Source organism: Octopus bimaculoides, chromosome 5, assembly GCF_001194135.2.
Source record: "Octopus bimaculoides isolate UCB-OBI-ISO-001 chromosome 5, ASM119413v2, whole genome shotgun sequence".
Taxonomy (NCBI): domain Eukaryota; kingdom Metazoa; phylum Mollusca; class Cephalopoda; order Octopoda; family Octopodidae; genus Octopus; species Octopus bimaculoides.
The window spans coordinates 112268722-112288683 of record NC_068985.1 but is presented as its reverse complement, the minus strand read 5'-3'; the positions used below and the strand labels follow the sequence as shown (position 1 = coordinate 112288683).

Here is a 19962-nt window from a genome sequence, read left to right as displayed (position 1 = left end):
ATATATATATATATAAATATACGACGGGCTTCTTTCAGTTTCCGTCTACCAAATCCACTCACAAGACTTTGGTCGGCCCGAGGCTATAGTTGAAGACACTTGCCCAGGGTGCCACACAGTGGGACTGAACCCAGAACCATGTGGTTGGTAAGCAAGCTACTTACCACACAGCCACTCCTGCGCCCATCGTGTAAAAGAAAATGCAAGAGGATCAGTTAATTATGATTTCTTTGAACATATTCCCCACTTGGATTCACACACTTATTGCAGCAGCCCTTCAGTTTTTCGAAGCACTGTAAAAGAACTCATAAGTTTGGGCCTCCACCCAGGCTTTTAGAAATATCCTTAAACCCATGAACTTTTCAGCAATTCCCTCATACACACACTCACAGACTCACTGTACTTTCTGTTTGACTTTATTTCTTTAAAATCTTAACTAATCTATGAGACATCTCTCTCTCTCCCACTATGCTTTTTTCTTGACAAACTTTAGTCTATCTGCTTGTCTTTCTGTCGTGTGCATGTGCATATTTTTTCAATGTCAAATGATGGGGGCATTTGCATTTAACTATTTTAATATTTCTCTTAGGCATTGCGAGACTAATAACCAGGTAATAATAACCCAATATACATATTCTTCAGAATGAAGCATCAGCTGGGTATAGAGCGATAATAAGAAAGAAAACGAGATAACAAATTTCATTCCTTTCTCATCTCATTTTCATATATGCATATACACACACAGGGTGTCCTTAAATTACCTTTACCATCGGAAAATTTTTGAAAAAAAAAATTAAGAATCAGGATAACTCAGCAGAATTTATAAAAGTGTTTTGATGTTTCTAATAAAACTTTGTTTGCCTATGTTTCCCAATAAACTCTGCTGAGTTATCCTTATTTTTTATTTTTTCTGAATTTTTTGAATTGTAAAGATAATTTATGGACACCTCTCTCTCTCTCTCTCTCTCTCTATATATATATATATATATATATATATATATATATATATATATATATATATATATATATATATACCATACTTGATGGCATATAAGACACCTGCCCTACCCCCAAAAAATGTCTCATAAAAATCAACCCTGACCCTATGAGAAGTTAGGCCTATGGTACATACATTAATGCACTAAAATCACTTCTCCTGAATACACTCCACTGAAATTAGGATATGTCTAATATATCTCTGCACATTTTATGCTATCATTGTGGAGGCCTTCCAAGTAGCCCTTTTTTTTGGTCTCTTGGATACCACCTAGTAACTGCTTGGGTCCACCTATTGTTTGTGAACCTTGCGCCATGTCTGACCCAGCAGAACTTGTGCTTCCAGTATTCTACAATTCCCATCATTCTCTTGTTCTATTGTCAAATATTCTCGTTTTAGATTTGCTTTCACAATGATATCTCTAACATGGATCTTTCCATGGCCCTCGGCATTGTAACAAGTTGTGTTCTCTCTTCATAGTAGCCCTCATCTCACTTGCATGTAAGAATTCTAGCAGGATGGCGCTATCAAAGAATCTGGCAATGCATGGACTTGTCCGGCTCTACTTTAATCACGTCCTTTATTGAGATAAACCTCTTCCATCCTGCCCTTATTCTCATCAGTATTTTACTGTCCCTGTCTTGGTGCATGTGGAGGCACGTGACTTTGTGGTTTTAAGTGTTGAACTCACAATCGTAAGATTGTGGTTTCAATTCCTGGACAAGGTGATCTGCTGTGTTCTTGAGCAAAACACTTCACTTCACGTTGCTCCAGTCTGCTCAGCTGTAGAAATGAGTACCGCTAGTTGCTTAGAGGTTAAGGTGTTGGATTCACGCCCATAAGATTGTGGTTTCAATTCCTGGACCAGGCGATACATTGTGTTCTTGAGCAAAACACTTCACTTCACATTGCTCCAGTCCACTCAGCTGTAGAAACGAGTACCACTAGTTGCTTAGTGGTTAGGGTGTTGGATTCACGACCATAAGATTGTGGTTTCAATCCCTGGACAAGGTGATCTGTTGTGTTCTTGAGCAAAACACTTCATTTTGCGTTGCTCCAGTCCACTCAGCTGTAGAAGTGAGTACCACTAATTGCATAGTGGTTAGGGTGTTGGATTCACGACCATAAGATTGTGGTTTCAATCCCCGGACAAGGTGATCTGTTGTGTTCTTGAGCAAAACACTTCATTTTGCGTTACTCCAGTCCAGTTTAGCCTGGAGAGAGATGGGCTCCACCAGGCTTTCTTACCCTAGACATGCTGCATGGCTGCAGCATCCCAATGGCCCCCCAAGGAGTTAAGGGACTTGTCAATTGTCTTGGTACATATTCACTGTGTAACCTAACTAGACATACTCCTTTACCTCTTTTAGACACAAATCATAAATATACAAATACACACATTGTCACTGATGTACTTTGAACTGGAATTTTAAGGGTGCTAGCACAGAGTGGCTTCCATAGTTTTTATGCAGTTTTAACTATAACAGATGCTATGCAGGACAAATAGTTTTCATTGGATAATGGCAGTTATATGAAAACGTGTTTTCATTTTTACTTTCTGGTGAGATGGCAGCGATGGTGGTGGTGGTGGTGGTGGTGGTTATGGTTCCGCATCAGTGTTGTGAGAGTTTATCTAATGACATAGAATATATTATTATATACTGATAAGTTGTACTAAGTGACCTGAATACTAGGTAACAAAAAAAAAAGGAAAAAAAAAGAAGGTAATTATGTCAAGTAACAGATGGTGCAGCAGCTAATGCACTAACAGACTCTTGTTTGAAATAAACAGTTTCACCGGAAAAGGAAGATCTGTTGGTTATAATACAAGAAGGGGTTGATCACAGCAAAGGTGATGTGTAAACCGTTTAGTGTCTGTGCATATGTGTACTTCATATATGTACACACACACGCACACTTATATTTTCACACATGCACACCAATATGTACATGTATCATGTGACACAGCCTCAATGACGAGTATTCCAGATGTTTCATCAACTGGAATCATCATCACCGTCGTCTTTTAATGTCCATTTTCTAGGATGGTTTACGTTAGACGGTTTTGAGAGGTTCTAGCAGATTCACTGGACTGCATCATTCTCCAATGTCTGCTGGATGCCTTTCCTATCACCGAACACGTCACTGCATGTTAGGCTGCCTTGCAGTTTGCAATACTAAAAGCCTATATATACACACATAACACAAATACCAAACTTGAGAAATTAGACTTCTCAAAACTAGAAGGGAGAAAGCTAATTCGAAAACTACAGATTCAATCCATCACTAGAACTGCTAAAACCTGTAATACTTTCCAGAAGTTTATCATTTGAATATATATATGAGCATGTCTAGATATGCAACTATATGCGTGCGAATACATAGTATTCGCATATATATATGTATTCGCATGACTATACACTAGATCAATTGGTTTCTAGGTTTCTCTCAATAAAGCAAACCATAAGAATCTTCACATATATATATACATACATACATACATAAATACAAACAAAAATGACCTGTTGTTGATGTTGAAATTCCAATGATGGAACCTTGGATCTAGGCTAGAAACCGACTCTTTCTCTATTGGCAAGAGATCTTGAAATAAAACTGAACAATGACATGCATTCAAACATATATGCATACATGCATCACCTCCTCCAATGCCTCCTTCCCTCTTAAAATTCTTTGTCCTGCAAGTTACTTGGTAACCTTGCCAGCACTGGTACCACGTTAAAAGCATCCTGTCCGCACTGTGAAGTGTTTGGTATTTGGAAGGTCATCCATCTGTAAAAACCATACCAAAACTGACTTTGCTTGTGTTCAGTCCACTCTGCAGGGTGGTTCATGTTAGGAAGGCATCCAGTTGTAAAAACTATACCAGAACAGACAGTAGCCTGGAGTAGTCTTCTACCTGACTGGCCCCTGTCAAACTGACCAACTTATGCCAGCATGGAAAGCAGACTCAATTTTTAGTTTATGCTATGGCTTGTACCTGATGACTTGTGCAGAGTTGTTACACATACTCTAATTCATTATTTAGCATGTTCTCAGCACAAGAAACTATTAGTAGCACATAAAGACATGTATTGTGTCTATCAAATAATAAATACACACACACATACACACATACACACATAGAGGGAAAGAGAGATTTTACAAACAACTTGCAGATGCAAGTGCTACCAGTTGAAAGCTCTGCATCGGACGCTAGCAAGCTTATGGGGTATCAGGAGAGAATGCACACCATTTCAGGGTATTCCCCTTGATGGCATCATTGTACATCAGCCCTCACCTCGCTGAAATGAGGCCCCACTTGCTAGATCAATTGGTTGTTAGGTTTCACTCAATATTCTTTGAGACATTGCTCATCATCTCTTTATAACCAAATCCAGTGGCTTGCCTTCTGCTCTGTAATTTGAGTATTACGCTTGGCAATATTTGTTCTACAAGGAGTTGGGTCTAGTAACAACATACATGCTCTTAACTATGCACAAAATATGAGAAAAAACTGTTTTAATTTCTCATTTTTAATTCCTATTTCCTAATTCCTCACTTTGAATTTTTTAATAATTGATAAGATGAACATACACATCGGAACTGCTAATATTTTATAAAAGTCATTTAATGTAACACATAAAAATACTTCTGTCTGATTAAAGAAAAAAAAATAAATAAAAGCATCTTTAAACATACTTCCGTACTATTTTCACTTTTACTTTTTACCTATGTATATATATATATATAAATATATATGTATGTATTTGTGTATGTATGTAGTTGGCAGGTTTCTATTAGTGACCAGCGCTGTTATGCAGACATTCATTCCAAAGTGTCAGAAATACATTTGTTAAAGGTTACCTGCTTTATTTATGCATCTTGTGTGTGTGTGTGTGTGTGTGTGCAGATATTTTTATTTTTTAATATAGATGTGATTTTGTGTGTGTGTGTGTGTGTATATATATATATATATATATATATATATATATATATATGATATGCATCTATGTATGGAGATATGTTTATTTTTTAACATAGATGTGGTTTTGTTTGTTTGTAAATGCACATGACCCCATGTATACTTGTGTGTGTATGTTATGTATGGTGTGTCTATATCGATGCGAAGAACTGTTTATTGCATAGATGGTTGTTTGTCTTCCATCAACATCAGAAGTGCCTTTTAATGCTAATACCACAGCGCGGCAATCATGATTTTAACCTTTGATATTTAACACCACACTAATGCTTACTATCAATAACATCATCATCATCAGCAGCAGCATCACAAAATACATGGAGACAAGGCACAAAGAGCATGTCCCTTCTCTGCACTAACCACAATGGTCAATAGACAGGGCATGTTGTTGTGTCCAATGGAAAATATATTTGGTAAGAAGCTTGCTTCCGAACCACATGGTTCTGGGTTCGGTCCCACATTATGGCACCTTGGGCAAAGTCTTCTATTATAGCCTTGGGTCAACCAAAGTTTTGTGAGTAGATTTGGTAAACAGAAACTGAAAGAAGCCCATCAGATATATGTGTCTGTATTTGACCCTCACCATCACTTGACAAGGGGTTTGTGTCCCCGTAAGCTAGTGGTTTGACAAAAGAATCTTATAGAATAAGCACCAGGCTTAAAAAAAATAAATAATAAAAATGTACTGGGGTCAGTTGATTTAACTAAAAATTTAAGGTGGTGCCCCAACATGGCCGCTATGTAATGACTGAAACAAGTACAAGAGATAAAGAGATTTCTCTTTTCTTGTGCCGATATACAAACCAATTCTTAGCATAACAACCCTCACCTCAGGTTCACAGTCAGTGTTGCTCTAACATTCCTCATCACAGCTTTATATAGCATTATGCAGTTATCACCAGTAATGCTGCTGTTGTTAATGGTGTATATCCATGTTTAATTGTGGTTACTGTATATATTTGTTTAGTTCTAATGGATGTGTGTATATTTATCCAGTTCTGATGAATGTATGTGTATTTCAGTTCCAATAAATATGCCTACATTTGATCAATTCTGATAAACATGTACGTATTTGTTCTGTTCTGATGGATGACCTTGTTTAGCTTTGATCTCCTTGACTGTATAAATGTAATTTTGATGTTTTCTAACTGATGTATTTGACTCCAGTTAGTTCTCATTGCTATCTGTAGTTAATTTTGCTGTTAAATACTAATACACAAGCTTGCTGGTATACCAAAGATGTTTGGGTGATCTGTAACAAAGGAGTCTCTATGTCTTTGCTTGACCTGTTAGAAATTGCGGAGAATGTGTGTGTGTGTGTGTGTGTGTGTGTATGAAGGTTGGAAAGAAACAAAGTGAGCGTGATTAGCTGGATATGTAATGTTGCTGTGTGTGAACACTGAGATCAGAGATCAGGGTTTAAGAGGAATCAAGTGTTGCATACAAGAGCAATGGCTCTGCTGGTATGGACATAATACATATAGATGATGAGACAATAGGGGCAGTTGAGGTTGTGGAGTTGAGAAGCTTGCTTCCTAACCATGTAATTTTGGGTTCAATCCCAACTGCATGGCATATTGAAAAGTATCTTCTACTATAGCCTCAGGCTGAATGAAACTTTGTAGGTGAATTTGGTAGATGGAAACTTTGCTGGGTGGTTGGTGTTAGGAAGGGCATCCAGCTGTAAAACCCTGCCAAAACAGACACAGAAGTCTGGTGCGGGCTCCTGCTTGGCTGGCTCCTATCAAACCATCCAACCTACGCCAGTATGGAAGGTAGAAGTTAAGTGATGAAGAAACTAAAAGAAAACCATCATGTGTGTGTTACTCTCTCCTTTCCTCGACGTCGTGTGATGGTTGTAAGCAAGCATCTTCATCGTGCAAGTGTTACGCTTCATTTCCAATTCTATGTGAAAGCATATCCTGCCAAGGGGAAATACCATCTTACTTAGAAACAGGTGAGAGTTGGTGACAGGAAGAGCATCTGGCTGTAGAATATCCACCTCGACAAATTCAATCTGACTCATGCATGCAAGCACGGAAAAGTAGACTTTAAAACAATGGCAGTGGTTTTTATATTCATTTATTCACCTATGGCAAAACTGGCACTGAGCTATGTAAGTCTTTTCTCTCGGAAAACATCATTGGAATGGATAGAGGAGACCCACAAAGACAACTAGAAGTTAACCCTGAAAAAAAAAAAGCCTTACCCAGGTTTGTGACATTGAGAAGAACTTTTCAGTCCTGACCAATCACGGCTTGCGAATATTGTACTTCTACTTTACAGGAGGGATGGTCAGTATAGGAGTGCCTTCAATTAGCAATTTGTAAAATTAATGAAACAAATACAGACCATTCTTGTTTCATGCAACAGGACAGTTAATTCAGCTAAACAAAACATAAAACATAAGACTCATTAAGTTAATTATTTCACTATAAATATTGTCAATTCATTAGCTAAGAACTCATCTTTCCGTTCTTACAGTTCTTCCTTTTTTCCTGTTGAATGTATTTTTTTCTTTTACTTCCTCCTCTTCTCTGCTGTCTGCCATCTGATTTTAACATTTTCTCTCATCAACACCTAATGCTTCTCTATTCTACCACTGTTCAAGTACTCTTGTATTTTAATACCACTCCTTATAGTCTTGTACTCTGTTACTCCTCTTCAAATACTTTTGTACTCTACAATTACTCTCCATTGTCTCATACTCCTATGACACCTCACAGTTCTATATTCTCCTCATCATACTTTTATACTCTACAGGTACTTTTCAAAAAGTCTTGTGCTCTACTTCTCCCCAGTCTCGTACTCTACTACAACTCACTGTCATGTATTCTCCTCCTAACTCTTGTATTCTACTACCATTTTTCAATCTTATACTTTTCTTCTCCTCTTCATAGTATTATACTCTACTCCTCTTCCTCATAGGCCTGTACTCTACTCTCCTCTTCTTCCTAGGCTTGTACTTTATTATTACTCTTCATAGTCTTGTACTACTCCTTCTCCTCCTCCTTGTACTCTACTACTCATCACACTCTTGTGTTCTGCTACTGCATTTCAGCCTTGTACTCTACTACTCCCTTCTTAGTCTTGTACTTTACTCCTCTTCCTTGTACTCTACTACTCCCTTCTTAGCCTTGTACTCCACTTCTTTGTACTCTACTCCTCATCATACTCTTGTGTTCTGCTACTGCACTTCAGCCTTGTACTCTACTACTCCCTTCTTAGTCTTGTACTTTACTCCTCTTCCTTGTACTCTACTACTCCCTTCTTAGCCTTGTACTCTACTACTCCCTTCTTAGTCTCCCCCCTCCTCCTCCTTATCCTCCTCCTCCTCATCCTCGTACTCTACTCCTCATCACACTCTTGTGTTCTGCTTCTGCACTTCTGCCTTGTACTCTACTACTCCCTTCTTAGTCTTGTACTCTACTCCTCCTCCTCCTCATACTTCCCTATTCAGCTCCTCATACTTTACTAATCTCTTATTCCTCATTTCGCTATTCTCCTAATCCTCAGACTCCTTATATCCCTTCATTCTACAACACTTCTCATACTTCTCTATTCTACTTATCTTTGCTTTTTCTTTTTCTACATTTCTTTGTTTTCTTTTTTTCTTATTTCTCAGGAATTTTTTTTTTTATTTTCTTCTCTGCCTTTTATTCCTTTTTTTAATTATTTTTTTGGTGGGGTTTCATTCATTATTTGTTTTTACCTCTTTAACTTTTCCTCCCCACTTTCCACCCCCACCACCACTACCAACATCATTCCCCACCCAAAACCCACCCCATAGTGTCATCAGAATATTCAATGATGCTGGTGTAGTACTTTTTGTTGTTGTTGTTTTTTCCCCCTTCTTTTTCTTCTGCTTTTCAGGAAATTGCATTGATTCAAAGGAGATGAGAGAGAGATTGGAGATGTTTGAACATTATTGTTAATCCATCTTTGCTTAATTAACGAGATGCCGTCTTTAAGTGGCAGCTGTGATTAGATGCTGGTGCTGCCGTTGCTCTACTATGCAGTATTGTGCAGCTGGTGGCGTGGAGAGAGAGAGAGAGAGACTTCTGCATGAATGCACTGTTTGTAAAACATGACTAAATGTAATAGATTAAATGTGTAATATATGTTTCTTATTGGCTTTGTTTTAATAAAATCTATTTGCAAAGCGTATGCAAGTTGAAAAGACTACTGTATGTGTATATTATTATAAGAACCAATGTGCAATGAAAACATAAAGAGCAACAGTCTTACAGACAGAGAGACTGTAATCGTATATCTATCATTTGTCGGACAACTGCGCTGCGATTTATACTGCAGAATGTTTGCCATTGTTTATCTTCGCAAATTAGACACTATAATCAGTACAAGCATGCTTGGGTGGTTGAGAAGTACTCTTCACGATCATAAGATTATGAGTTCAATCCCCAATGAATGATGTCTTTCGCAAGGAGCTGATCAAAGCCTTGTGAGTGAATTTGGTACTTTGGTAGAAAAATAAAAACAATGGATGGGAGGCAATATTCCGTTATGTAATGATAAGTGTTAAAGGATTTGTTGGAACAAGGATTCACTTGAAGTTCAAAAGTCTTGGACTAGCTGTGAAGGGGAGGAATGATGCTCCAAGAAAATTATCAGGGGTCTCTAAGAAAGCAAGCCATTACATCTGGCTCAAGAGAGGATGAGTGGTAGCACAAGAAAAAGCATTGAGGTGGGTGGAAACATTTGGCTCAGAGTCCCAATGTCTGACCCAACAAAACTTGTACTGTTGTGCATGAGTTGCATGTTGTGCTGTTGCTTGCATTGGTGTCTGTCCCTGAGCAGTTCTGGTGTCATGGTGAAAGGGGCCGAAACACCTACAGGGCTGCTTCACCACCTGATGAGACATCAACTCATGCATTCAGAGTGCAGCAGCACCCTCAGAATACAAGCATTTACCCTAAATGTGCATATGCACAAGCGTGTGTGTGTGTACATGTTTGTGTTTGTTTACATTTGTGCTCTGAAAGTTGTTCCTTACTAGCAGTTTTGTTGTTATTACTCTCTAGGTGCAGGAGTGGCTGTGTGGTAAGCAGCTTGCTTACCAACCACATGGTTCCGGGTTCAGTCCCGCTGCGTGGCATCTTGGGCAAGTGTCTTCTACTATAGCCTCGGGCTGACCAAAGCCTTGTGAGTGGATTTGGTAGACAGAAACTGAATGAAGCCCGTCGTATATATGTATATGTGTGTGTGTTTGTGTGTCTGTGTTTGTCCCCCTAGCATTGCTTGACAACCGATGCTGGTGTGTTTATGTCCCTGTCACTTAGCGGTTCAGCAAAAGAGACCGATAGAATAAGTACTAGGCTTACAAAGAATAAGTCCCGGGGTTGATATGCTCGACTAAAAGGCGGTGCTCCAGCATGGCTGCAGTCAAATGACTGAAACAAGCAAAAGAGTAATAAAAAAAAAAAGAGTAAATCGTCTTCCTTTTTCATGCCTTCAGAGACATGTGAGTGAAGAGACCCCTTGCAAAACAGGTAATGGATAGAGAGAAGAAGGGCATCTGGGTGTAAAACGATGCTTCAATGGTATATTTATCCAACACATGCTAGCATAGAAAAACAGATGTAAAAAAAAAAAAAATTATTAAATTCGAATGAATGAAATTTGTTTCTGCTATTTTAACTCTGCTGTTTTATCTTGACAAGAACATTTATTAGTCATGTAATGCTAGCAGGACAGGTTATACAACTAGTGACACATATTGTGTGTCTGTGTGTACACGCACGCACAGACACACGCTAGGTGAGCACTGTGCATTCTCCAAATACACTAAATTGTATTTATAATAATTATAATAATTCTGGTTTTTGCTATATGATAATATAATCTTGTTCCAATTTGTTTTGAACTCATAATTCACAGTCTTCATCATCATCATCCCTGTTTTCCATGCTGGCATGGGTTGGATAGTTCAATAGGAGCTGGCAATCCAAAAGACTGCACCAGGCATCACTGTCTGTTTTGGCCTGATTTTTATGGCTGGATGCCTTTCTTGATACCAACCACCTTACAGACTGGACTGGACTGGATGCTTTTTATGTGGCACCAGCCCCAGTGAGGTCTATTTTGGCATGGTTTTTACAGCTGGATGCCCTTCCTAATGCCAACCACTTTACAGAGTGGCTTGGGTGCTTTTTTATGCAGCACCATTGCCAGCAAGAATTAAGTCATGCTGAAAGTGTAGTTTGTATAGAAATCTAGAAAGAAATGGCATAATGTTTGTCTGTTTATATATAGTCATAAGTTAAGCACAGTAGCACATTCTGCAACAACAACCATTGTCATGATACTACGACTGTCATACATTGAAAGAAGACTTGCAAATAGCTACGTTGTCTGATCATTAATACAGTTGGCTTGCAAGCGCTAGATGATAATAATAAGCTTATTGTATACAGTGCTCAGTTTCATTACAACTTGTTGCCAAAGGGTGAAAAATGGGGCAGAAGGCAGCAGTAGTCATTAAAGAAAGACAGTAATGCTAGGCAAAAGTATAGTACAAAGAATGAAATGCAAAAGAAACTAGCTTCTCAACCACATGGTTCCAGGTTCAGTCTCACTGCAGGGCACCTTGAAAAAATGTCTTCTATTATAATAGCCTTGGGCCAACCAAAGCTTTGTGATTGGATTTGGTAGACAGAAACTGAAAGAAGCCCATCATGCCTCTGTGTGTGTGTGTGTATATGTCTTTGTGTCTGTGCCTACATCCCTGTAGCTTAATGGTTTGGCAAAAGAGACCAATAGAATAAGTTCCAGGCTTTAAAAAAAGAAATACTGGGATCAATGTATTTGACTAAAAATTCTTCAAGGTGGTGCCCCAGCATGGCCACAGTCAAATGACTGAAACAAGTAAAGGATAAATGAAAAGTGAAAGATATCCATAAAGAGGAAAGGCACATCAGGGGTAGCGCTGGTAAATTTCAAGGAGCATAGAAATCTTGAAAGATGTGGTGTTCTGACTGCCAATAACTGATGCAGATAGTTTATTCCATGCTTTGAAAATTCTGAGTGAAAAAATGTTTCCAAAAGTCATGGATGCTGCACCGTATTTTAAAAATATTTTATAAGCATATCTATGAGTGATAGCAATATTGAATTTAAAAGTTAGCCAAAGTATGAAAAATGTCGGGTTACAACTGTAAGCTGAAGTTGTCAACCAACCAGTCATAAAATGATTGCCTGCTTTCTACTTTAGTGCACTTTAGAAGCCAGAACAGTTTGCTCAAGGATATGCCAGCTCTGCAAACTGAGATTCCTGGCATAAACCCAGAGTTGAAAAGCAGTTAACTATAATTATGTCATCTATATTAATTCATTATTAAGGATGGAAGTAGTGGTAGTTCAAAATAGCGTTCTGTATATTTTATTTAATGTAGATATACTGTAGAAAGCCAGAGAAAGTATCTTTTATAGACGTATAGTGCTAAAAAGCACAAAAAATATATCGGTAGCAGATGAATAGCATCCAGCTGCGTCTTTGCACATCATCAGTTGCAAGTATCCACTATCAATCACTTAGACAATTTTAGCTTCTACTGATATAGAAAAACAGTGATTAACAAATTACTGGTGTCGCAAATTGGTATTAGTAATGGAGACAATATTAATTCAAAATAGCATTCTGTATATTTCTATGTAGATATAGTGTAAAAAGCCAGAAAAGCTGCAGTGTTTGTCTCAAGAAAGTGTCTTATAATGCATCTCTCTGCTGTCAGTATCTACTCAATCCTAACCCAATTAAGATTTTCACCCTCTACCTAAAAGTCACTAGACCACTAGTTCTGTGTAGTGTCCTAACCGTAGATGTGTTATCATAAGATGGTGCAGTTTTACCTTGCAGTTACGAACAAGGGCAATATGTAATCCATCAGTATTTTAGTATCTCAAAGCACTTGGTTCAAATCCTCATATGCACTTTGGAAAAAGCAGTGCAAAATAAAACAAATAAATGAGTAAATAAATAAAATATCTTTGGTTATTTTTGTGTGTGTCTGTGTCCATCACAACATCCTTTCATATCTGGGTCATTGACCTCAGGTGAACAAGGAAACATGCTAAACACATGGTAGTAGATGTGATGATGTTGGTGGTGGTGGTGGTGGTATGGTGATTTGGCAGTGTTAGAGATGTCAATATAGTATTGATAACAGTGTTGGGGGGGAGGGCAAGCGCCCCCTCTCTGCAGTGATGTGTGGGTGCAGGGGTAGATTTTGCACAGCCACTGATAACTGGTAGCTCAGTGCACCAAGAGGAATACATCCAACCATCCAACCACATCATGGTAGTCATGTTTGGACAGTATATTTAGCTTTAAAATAACATATTATACAATATATATTATATATATATATATATATATATATATACACACACATACATACATACACACATGTCTATATATACACTCACACACACAGGCGCACACAGTCCATATATATGTGTGTGTGTATATATATGTAAATGTGTGTGTTTGTATATGTCTGTGTGCTTGTGTATATATATGTATGTATATACATGTTTGTGTGTATACATGTGTGTGTATGTATATATATGTATGCATGTATGTATATATATATATATATATATATATGTGTATATGTATATATGTATATATAAAACATATACTCACGCGAAACTGATAAAGCACCACCAAACTCTAAATTCTTTAGCTTGTGTCCCAGCTGTCATTCTGCCCTGCATCCAGACACACTTGTATCTATAGTAACCACCCACATTTCTATTATTTTATTGTTTATTTTTCATTATTTATTTATTTATTTTTTTTGTTTCGTTTGGTCTGTCATCTTTCTCCTCGTCTGTCTCTCTTTCTTATTGCAATCTTATCTCATTTCCTTGCAGCTCACTCGTCATCACACAATCATATCAACACCAAGACTCCCCCGCTGGTTCCTGCTACCGGCATTCAAGTGCCTGATCTTCTCAATCGCAACAGTTTGGCTTACGGGACCACAAAACGAACCACATCAGATGGGAGTGGAAGTGATGATACGTATCCCTTTCCTCCACCCCCACCATCACCCAGCGCCATGACATCCAATCAGTCACATGGTAAGTTTAAAGTTTACCGTTTCCCTTTTTTGAAACTTCACATCTTGTTGTTAAGCATCAGATCAATTATGATTTAGCAAATTTATAATCGTAAATGTCTTAGCTGTGAGAAATGGCCATTCTCTGGAATTGTAGCTTAAGCACATCATATATAACCCTTCATAACTTTTCTATTTTTGGGGAATTTTCAGAAAATTTCTGCAAATTTTTGTTCTACACATGGGAGTTCATACAATTATGAAAAAGAAAAAAAAATTTTTTTAATTTAAAAGAAAATTTTTTTAAAACCCGTTTCTCCCCGCCCCCAACTTCCAATCCTAAAAGTTCTCTTTCCTGAATGTTTTTTTTAAACCAGAGTTTCAAATATGGACAATCCAAATTCTTTGCTTAACTCTTAGCAATGGACTGCCCTTGGGTGCATCATCATTCGATTAAATATGTTTATGGAGAGAAAAATGGTGAAAAACCTCAATACCTGTCAGAGTGACAAAGAAACAAGGAAGGTATCAGGTGGTCGTGAGATGTGCTAAAAATAACAGCTAAATCGGTCTTAAATCACACAAAAAAAGTGAGGGGGGTTTTGGGGTTTTTTTTGGTTTTTTTGCATAATCATATGAATTCTTCCTGTGTTTGCAAAAATTTTCTGAAAATTGCAAAAAATAAAGAAAGGTTATGAAGGATTACATGGGGAGCTTAAACCGGAATTCTGCTTACCATTCTTTATTTCTTTACACATGGGACATCTCTGCTTGTCCCTGGTATAAAATTTGTTGTCCACCCTCTCCAAAATTTCTCTTACATAATCAAGGGGACGCTTCCTTTTTCTCTCTTTTCTTGTTCTTTCATATCCATTTAGCTACTTGGCGATGCCACTAATGTTGGTGGCACAAAATAAAAATTAAAAAAAGGAGCATCCAATACCCAGTATTAGGTGACTGGCATTAGGAAGAGCATGGAGCACAATGCTGCCCTGTGGTTCAGCAGATCCTGTCAAAGCATCCAATCCATGCCAATATGGAAAATGGATATTAAATGATGATGAAGATGATTTATTCCAGACTACATAGATTAGTGTGTTGTGTGTGTGTGTTTGTGTTTCATTGTTTTTATACTGTCATCATCATTATCAACTTCATTATTTAATGTCCGCTTTCCATGCTGGCATGGGTTGGACGGTTTGACTGAAAACTAGTATGCCAGGGGGCTGCACTAGGTTCCAATCTGATTTGGCAAGGTTTCTACAGCTGGATGCCCTTCCTAATGCCAACCACTCTGAGAGTGTAGTGGGTGTTTTTTTATGAGCCACTGGCATTAGTGCCATTGACCTGACCATGACTACGGTCTCACTTGGCTTGACAGGTCTACCCAAGCATGGTATATCACCAAGGGTGTTGGTCACCTGTCACTGCCTCAATGAGGCCCAATGCTCAAATGGCACTTTTTACTTGTCACCGGCCTGGGTACCAGTCAGATGGTACTGGCATAACTGTATTCATTGTAAATGAGTGTTACTTTCATACAAGCAATGTTATTTGTGTCCAATCTTCCATGAAAACATGCCCCGACCAAGGAGAGATATATTAACTTGCTTAAGAGTTGGCAATAAGGGGGAAGGGCACCAAGTCATAGAAAATCTGCCTCAGCAAACTCTGTCTGACCCATGCAAACATGAAAAAGTGGACATCAAGACGATGATGATGGTGATGATGCATTACATGTTTACATGTGTCTCTGTGGTTTTAGTGTCCTTTTGGCCCTTACTGTTGTTTTCCATAATATCCTTTGTCATTTCTATCATCTCTGCTCACCATCACCACCAACCCCCAAAACTTACTTCTTTTGCCACTGTTGTACCTTACCAACCATCACTGCCAACCCTTGAGTCTTTGCTTTTTCCATTTCAAATTCCTACCATCAACTCCTAGGTCTTCCCTAATCTACCTCTACATCTACCATTCACCACTGCCACCACCATTTAAGCCTTTCTTAGTCTACTCCTACCACAGATGCCCTATGCTACCATTACCCAAGGGCACCTTGACCAACCATCACCATCCATTGCCACCATGTCTACTTGTGCCACACCTGTCCACCACTGCCACCACCACCTCTATAATCCAACACTGCCACCACCATTCAAGTCTTCCTTAGTCTACTCCTACCACAGATGCCCTTTGCCACCATGTCTACCTGTGCGACACCTTCCATCCACCACCTCCACCAACTGTCCAAATCTTCCCTCATTTACATCTAATCAAATCTTCCTTGTTCTACTTTCCAGCACCTCCCATTCACAGAATCAATTTTGTTTCTACTATGTTAGTTTTGAGTTATTCCCAGCTGTTTACCCTTCCTGACAAAAGCCACTCAGCCATAAAGTTGCTATGGTTACCTGATTCCTAGTAGCAATTAGTAATATGCTTTTGTCTGACATGCACTGTGTGGTTCTGAAAGGCCAGCTTGAACCTTTACCCTTTGTTACAGCAAGCCACCTTGTTAACAATTCATACAGTTTAGTGTTTAGTCATTAAAATAACTCTAGTAGATGTCATGGTAGATATATAACATATATTGTCATCTCTTTGTATATCATCAATGTATATGTTTGGTGTTTATATTTTACACTTTTTCCATGTAGGTCACATTTTATACAATATCCCAAATAAAAAGGAGTGGCTGTGTGGTAAGTAGCTTGCTTACCAACCACATAGTTCCGGGTTCAGTCCCACTGCGTGGCATCTTGGGCAAGTGTCTTCTACTATAGCCTCAGGCTGACCAAAGCCTTGTGAGTGGATTTGGTAGACGGAAACTGAAAGAAGCCCATCGTATATATGTATATATATATGTGTGTGTATGTGTTTGTGTGTCTGTGTTTGTCCCTCTAGCATTGCTTGACAACCGATGCTGGTGTGTTTAGGTCCCCGTCATTTAGCAGTTTGGCAAAAGAGACCGGTAGAATAAGTACTAGGCTTACAAAGAATAAGTCCCGGGGTCGATTTGCTCGACTAAAGGCAGTGCTCCAGCATGGCCGCAGTCAAATGACTGAAACAAGTAAAAGAGTATGTGTGTGTGTGTGTTCTAACATGTCTATCATTACTCCTCTGGAACAATGTGTTAATTGTTTTCGGTTTCAACTCATGATCTCAGATCAAATCACCTACCAAGGAAGTAGTTCCACTCTTAAAGTAACACAGCATGCTTATGCATAAATATGTAAGCGGAAACCATGCCATGTATGTTTAATAAACGCATTATTTAGTCTCACTCTGTGTGTGAGCTTGTATATAACTGGTTTCAGTCTTTGGACTGCAGCCATCCAGGGGCACTGCCTTAAAGTGTTTTAGTTGATTGCATCGACCATTGTACTTGTTTAAACCTGGTTGTGCTTGTTTTAACATCCTCTGTTTTATTGAATAGAGATTATGAAATACAGACTCATCATCATCCTCATCAGTTTTATCATCGTTATCCTCATCAGTTTTATCATCGTTAGCAGCAGCAGCAGCGTTGTCGATGTATTAATGTTCAGACAGAATTCATTGCCAATCCTCTCTCGTTTCCAAGCAATGTAATATTGTAATATCCAACCCCCCCCCCAACCCCCCCATGTGTTTTCATAGATGATTGGCAACGAAGGACACCGTTTATATAACATTGGCACTTGTTTACAACTATTGTGTGAGGACAAGACAAGGAGACACACCCATATCTACGCTCTCTCTCACACACACATAAATGACGGGCTTCTTTCAGTTTCCATCTGCCAAATCTACTCACAAGGTTTTGGCAGGCCTAAGTCTATGGTAGAAGACACTTGCCTGAAGTACCTCACGTTGGGACTGAACCTCCGTACAGATGGTTGTGAACAAAATTCCTTAAAACATACAGCCATCCTTAACCACATATATTTACCTTCTTACTTCTTTCAGTCATTAGACTGTGGCCATGCAGGAGCACTGCCTTGAAGAATTTTAGTCAAATGAATCAACTCTCGTACCTTTTTTTTTTTTTTTTTTTTTTTTTTTTTTTTTGTTAAACCTGGTACTTATTTTATAAGTCTCTTTTGCTGAACCTCTGTGTCGTAGGGGTGTAAACACATCCACACTAATTGCCAAATAGCAGTGGAGACAAACACAGACACAAAGACACACTCACTGTGTGTGTGTATACACTCTTTTATTATTTTACTTGTCTCAATCATTTGGCTGTGGCCATGCTGGATCACTGCCTTTAGTCAAACAAATCAACCCTAGGACTTATTCTTTGTAAGCCTGGTACTTATTCTACTGGCCTCTTGCTGAACCGCTAAGTTATGTGGACATAAACACCCCTACATTGGTTGTCAAGCGATGGTGGGGTTTCAAACACAAATATACACACACACACACACATATGATGGGCTTCTTTCACTTTCCATCTACCAAATCCACTCACAAGGCTTTAGATGGCCTGAGGCTATAATAGAAGACACTTGTCCAAGGTGCCATGCAGTGGGACTAAAATCAATCCCTGCCAAAGTCAGTAGTGGTGTTCCACAAGGCACTGTGTTGGGTTCACTTCTTTTCATCATCTTCATCACTGACATTACTGACATGGCAACATAAGAATCTTTGCAGATGATTCCAAGATCCGGAGGGTTGTCAATGAAGTGGTTCACCGGTCATGTCTTCAGTCAGATCAACTGGCTGTCATCCAATGTGGGGAAATGAATAATATACTGTTGAGGACAAATTTGAGTTAATCCACTTAGGAAAAGTGGTTACCCTGAAACTCCCATACTTCCTTCCTTCAGGTGAAATTTTAATGGCATCCAACAACCTAAGAAACTTGAGAGTAATTGTGGACAACAACATAAGCTGGGTTGCTCATATAAACAGCAAAACTGACATGGCCCACAGAATGTGTTCCTGGATTCTCAGAACTTTCCAGTCGAGAGATATCCACACCATTATTCTTCTCTTCTCTACTTTTGCCTAACCCCACCTTGAATACTGTTGTCCACTGTGGTCTCCCCACCCGAAATAAAGTGTCATCAAAGTTGAAGCGCCTCAAAGATCAATTACAAAAAAAATAGATGGCATGACAGGCCTTGACTAGAAAAGCTCAGGTTTTATTCTTTGCAATGTCACCTTGAGCGCTACACCATCTGCAGAATGTCGAGAATATTCCACATCAGCATTGCCCAAATGATGTTGGTATTACCTTTAAGATACACCCAAAACTTGGGCCCCGTGCTATCCGCCCACCACATAAATCACACTGGCCAATGACATAATATAATAATGTGTATTACTATTGTTGAAATACCTATTCTTAAATTGTATACCCGAAACATGGTCTTTTGCGACAGAAACAGCTGTCTGGTTAGATTAAAGATTTAATCCATACTACCATCAAAATCTGTTCCATTTGTTTGATTATGTTTATAGGACTCCATCTAATAAGATTGTTTCTCCCAATGATTTTTATATGTATATATATGTGTGTGTGTGTGTGTATATCATCATCGTCGTTTAACATCCGCTTTCCATGCTAGCATGGGTTGGACGATTTGACTGAGGACTGGTGAAACCAGATGGCTACACCAGGCTCCAATCTGATTTGGCAGAGTTTCTACAGCTGGATGCCCTTCCTAACGCCAACCACTCGGAGAGTGTAGAGGGTGCTTTTACGTGCCACCGGCACGAAGGCCAGTCAGGCGGTACTGGCAACGGCCATGCTCAAAATGGTATATTTTATGTGCCATCCGCACAAGAGCCAGTCCAGGGGCACTGGCAACGATTTCGCTCGAAAGTCCTTACACATGCCGCAGGCACAAGTGCCAGAAAGGCGATGCTGGGCACAGGTGCCATCACAATTTCGCTTTCACTTGCCCCAATAA

General features: G+C 38.9%; 1 protein-coding gene across 1 annotated transcript in view; it reads left to right on the top strand.

The window, feature by feature from the left end:
• The window catches only part of LOC106876855 (caskin-2), a gene marked incomplete at its 3' end in the record, with an annotated part of 405195 nt that overhangs the window by 282125 nt on the left and 103108 nt on the right, over nucleotides 1-19962 (top strand). Inside the window, exon 12 of the mRNA XM_052968105.1 lies at nucleotides 13872-14081. Within this exon, the coding sequence (XP_052824065.1) occupies nucleotides 13872-14081 (210 nt within the window). The remainder of the gene's footprint in view (nucleotides 1-13871; nucleotides 14082-19962) is intronic.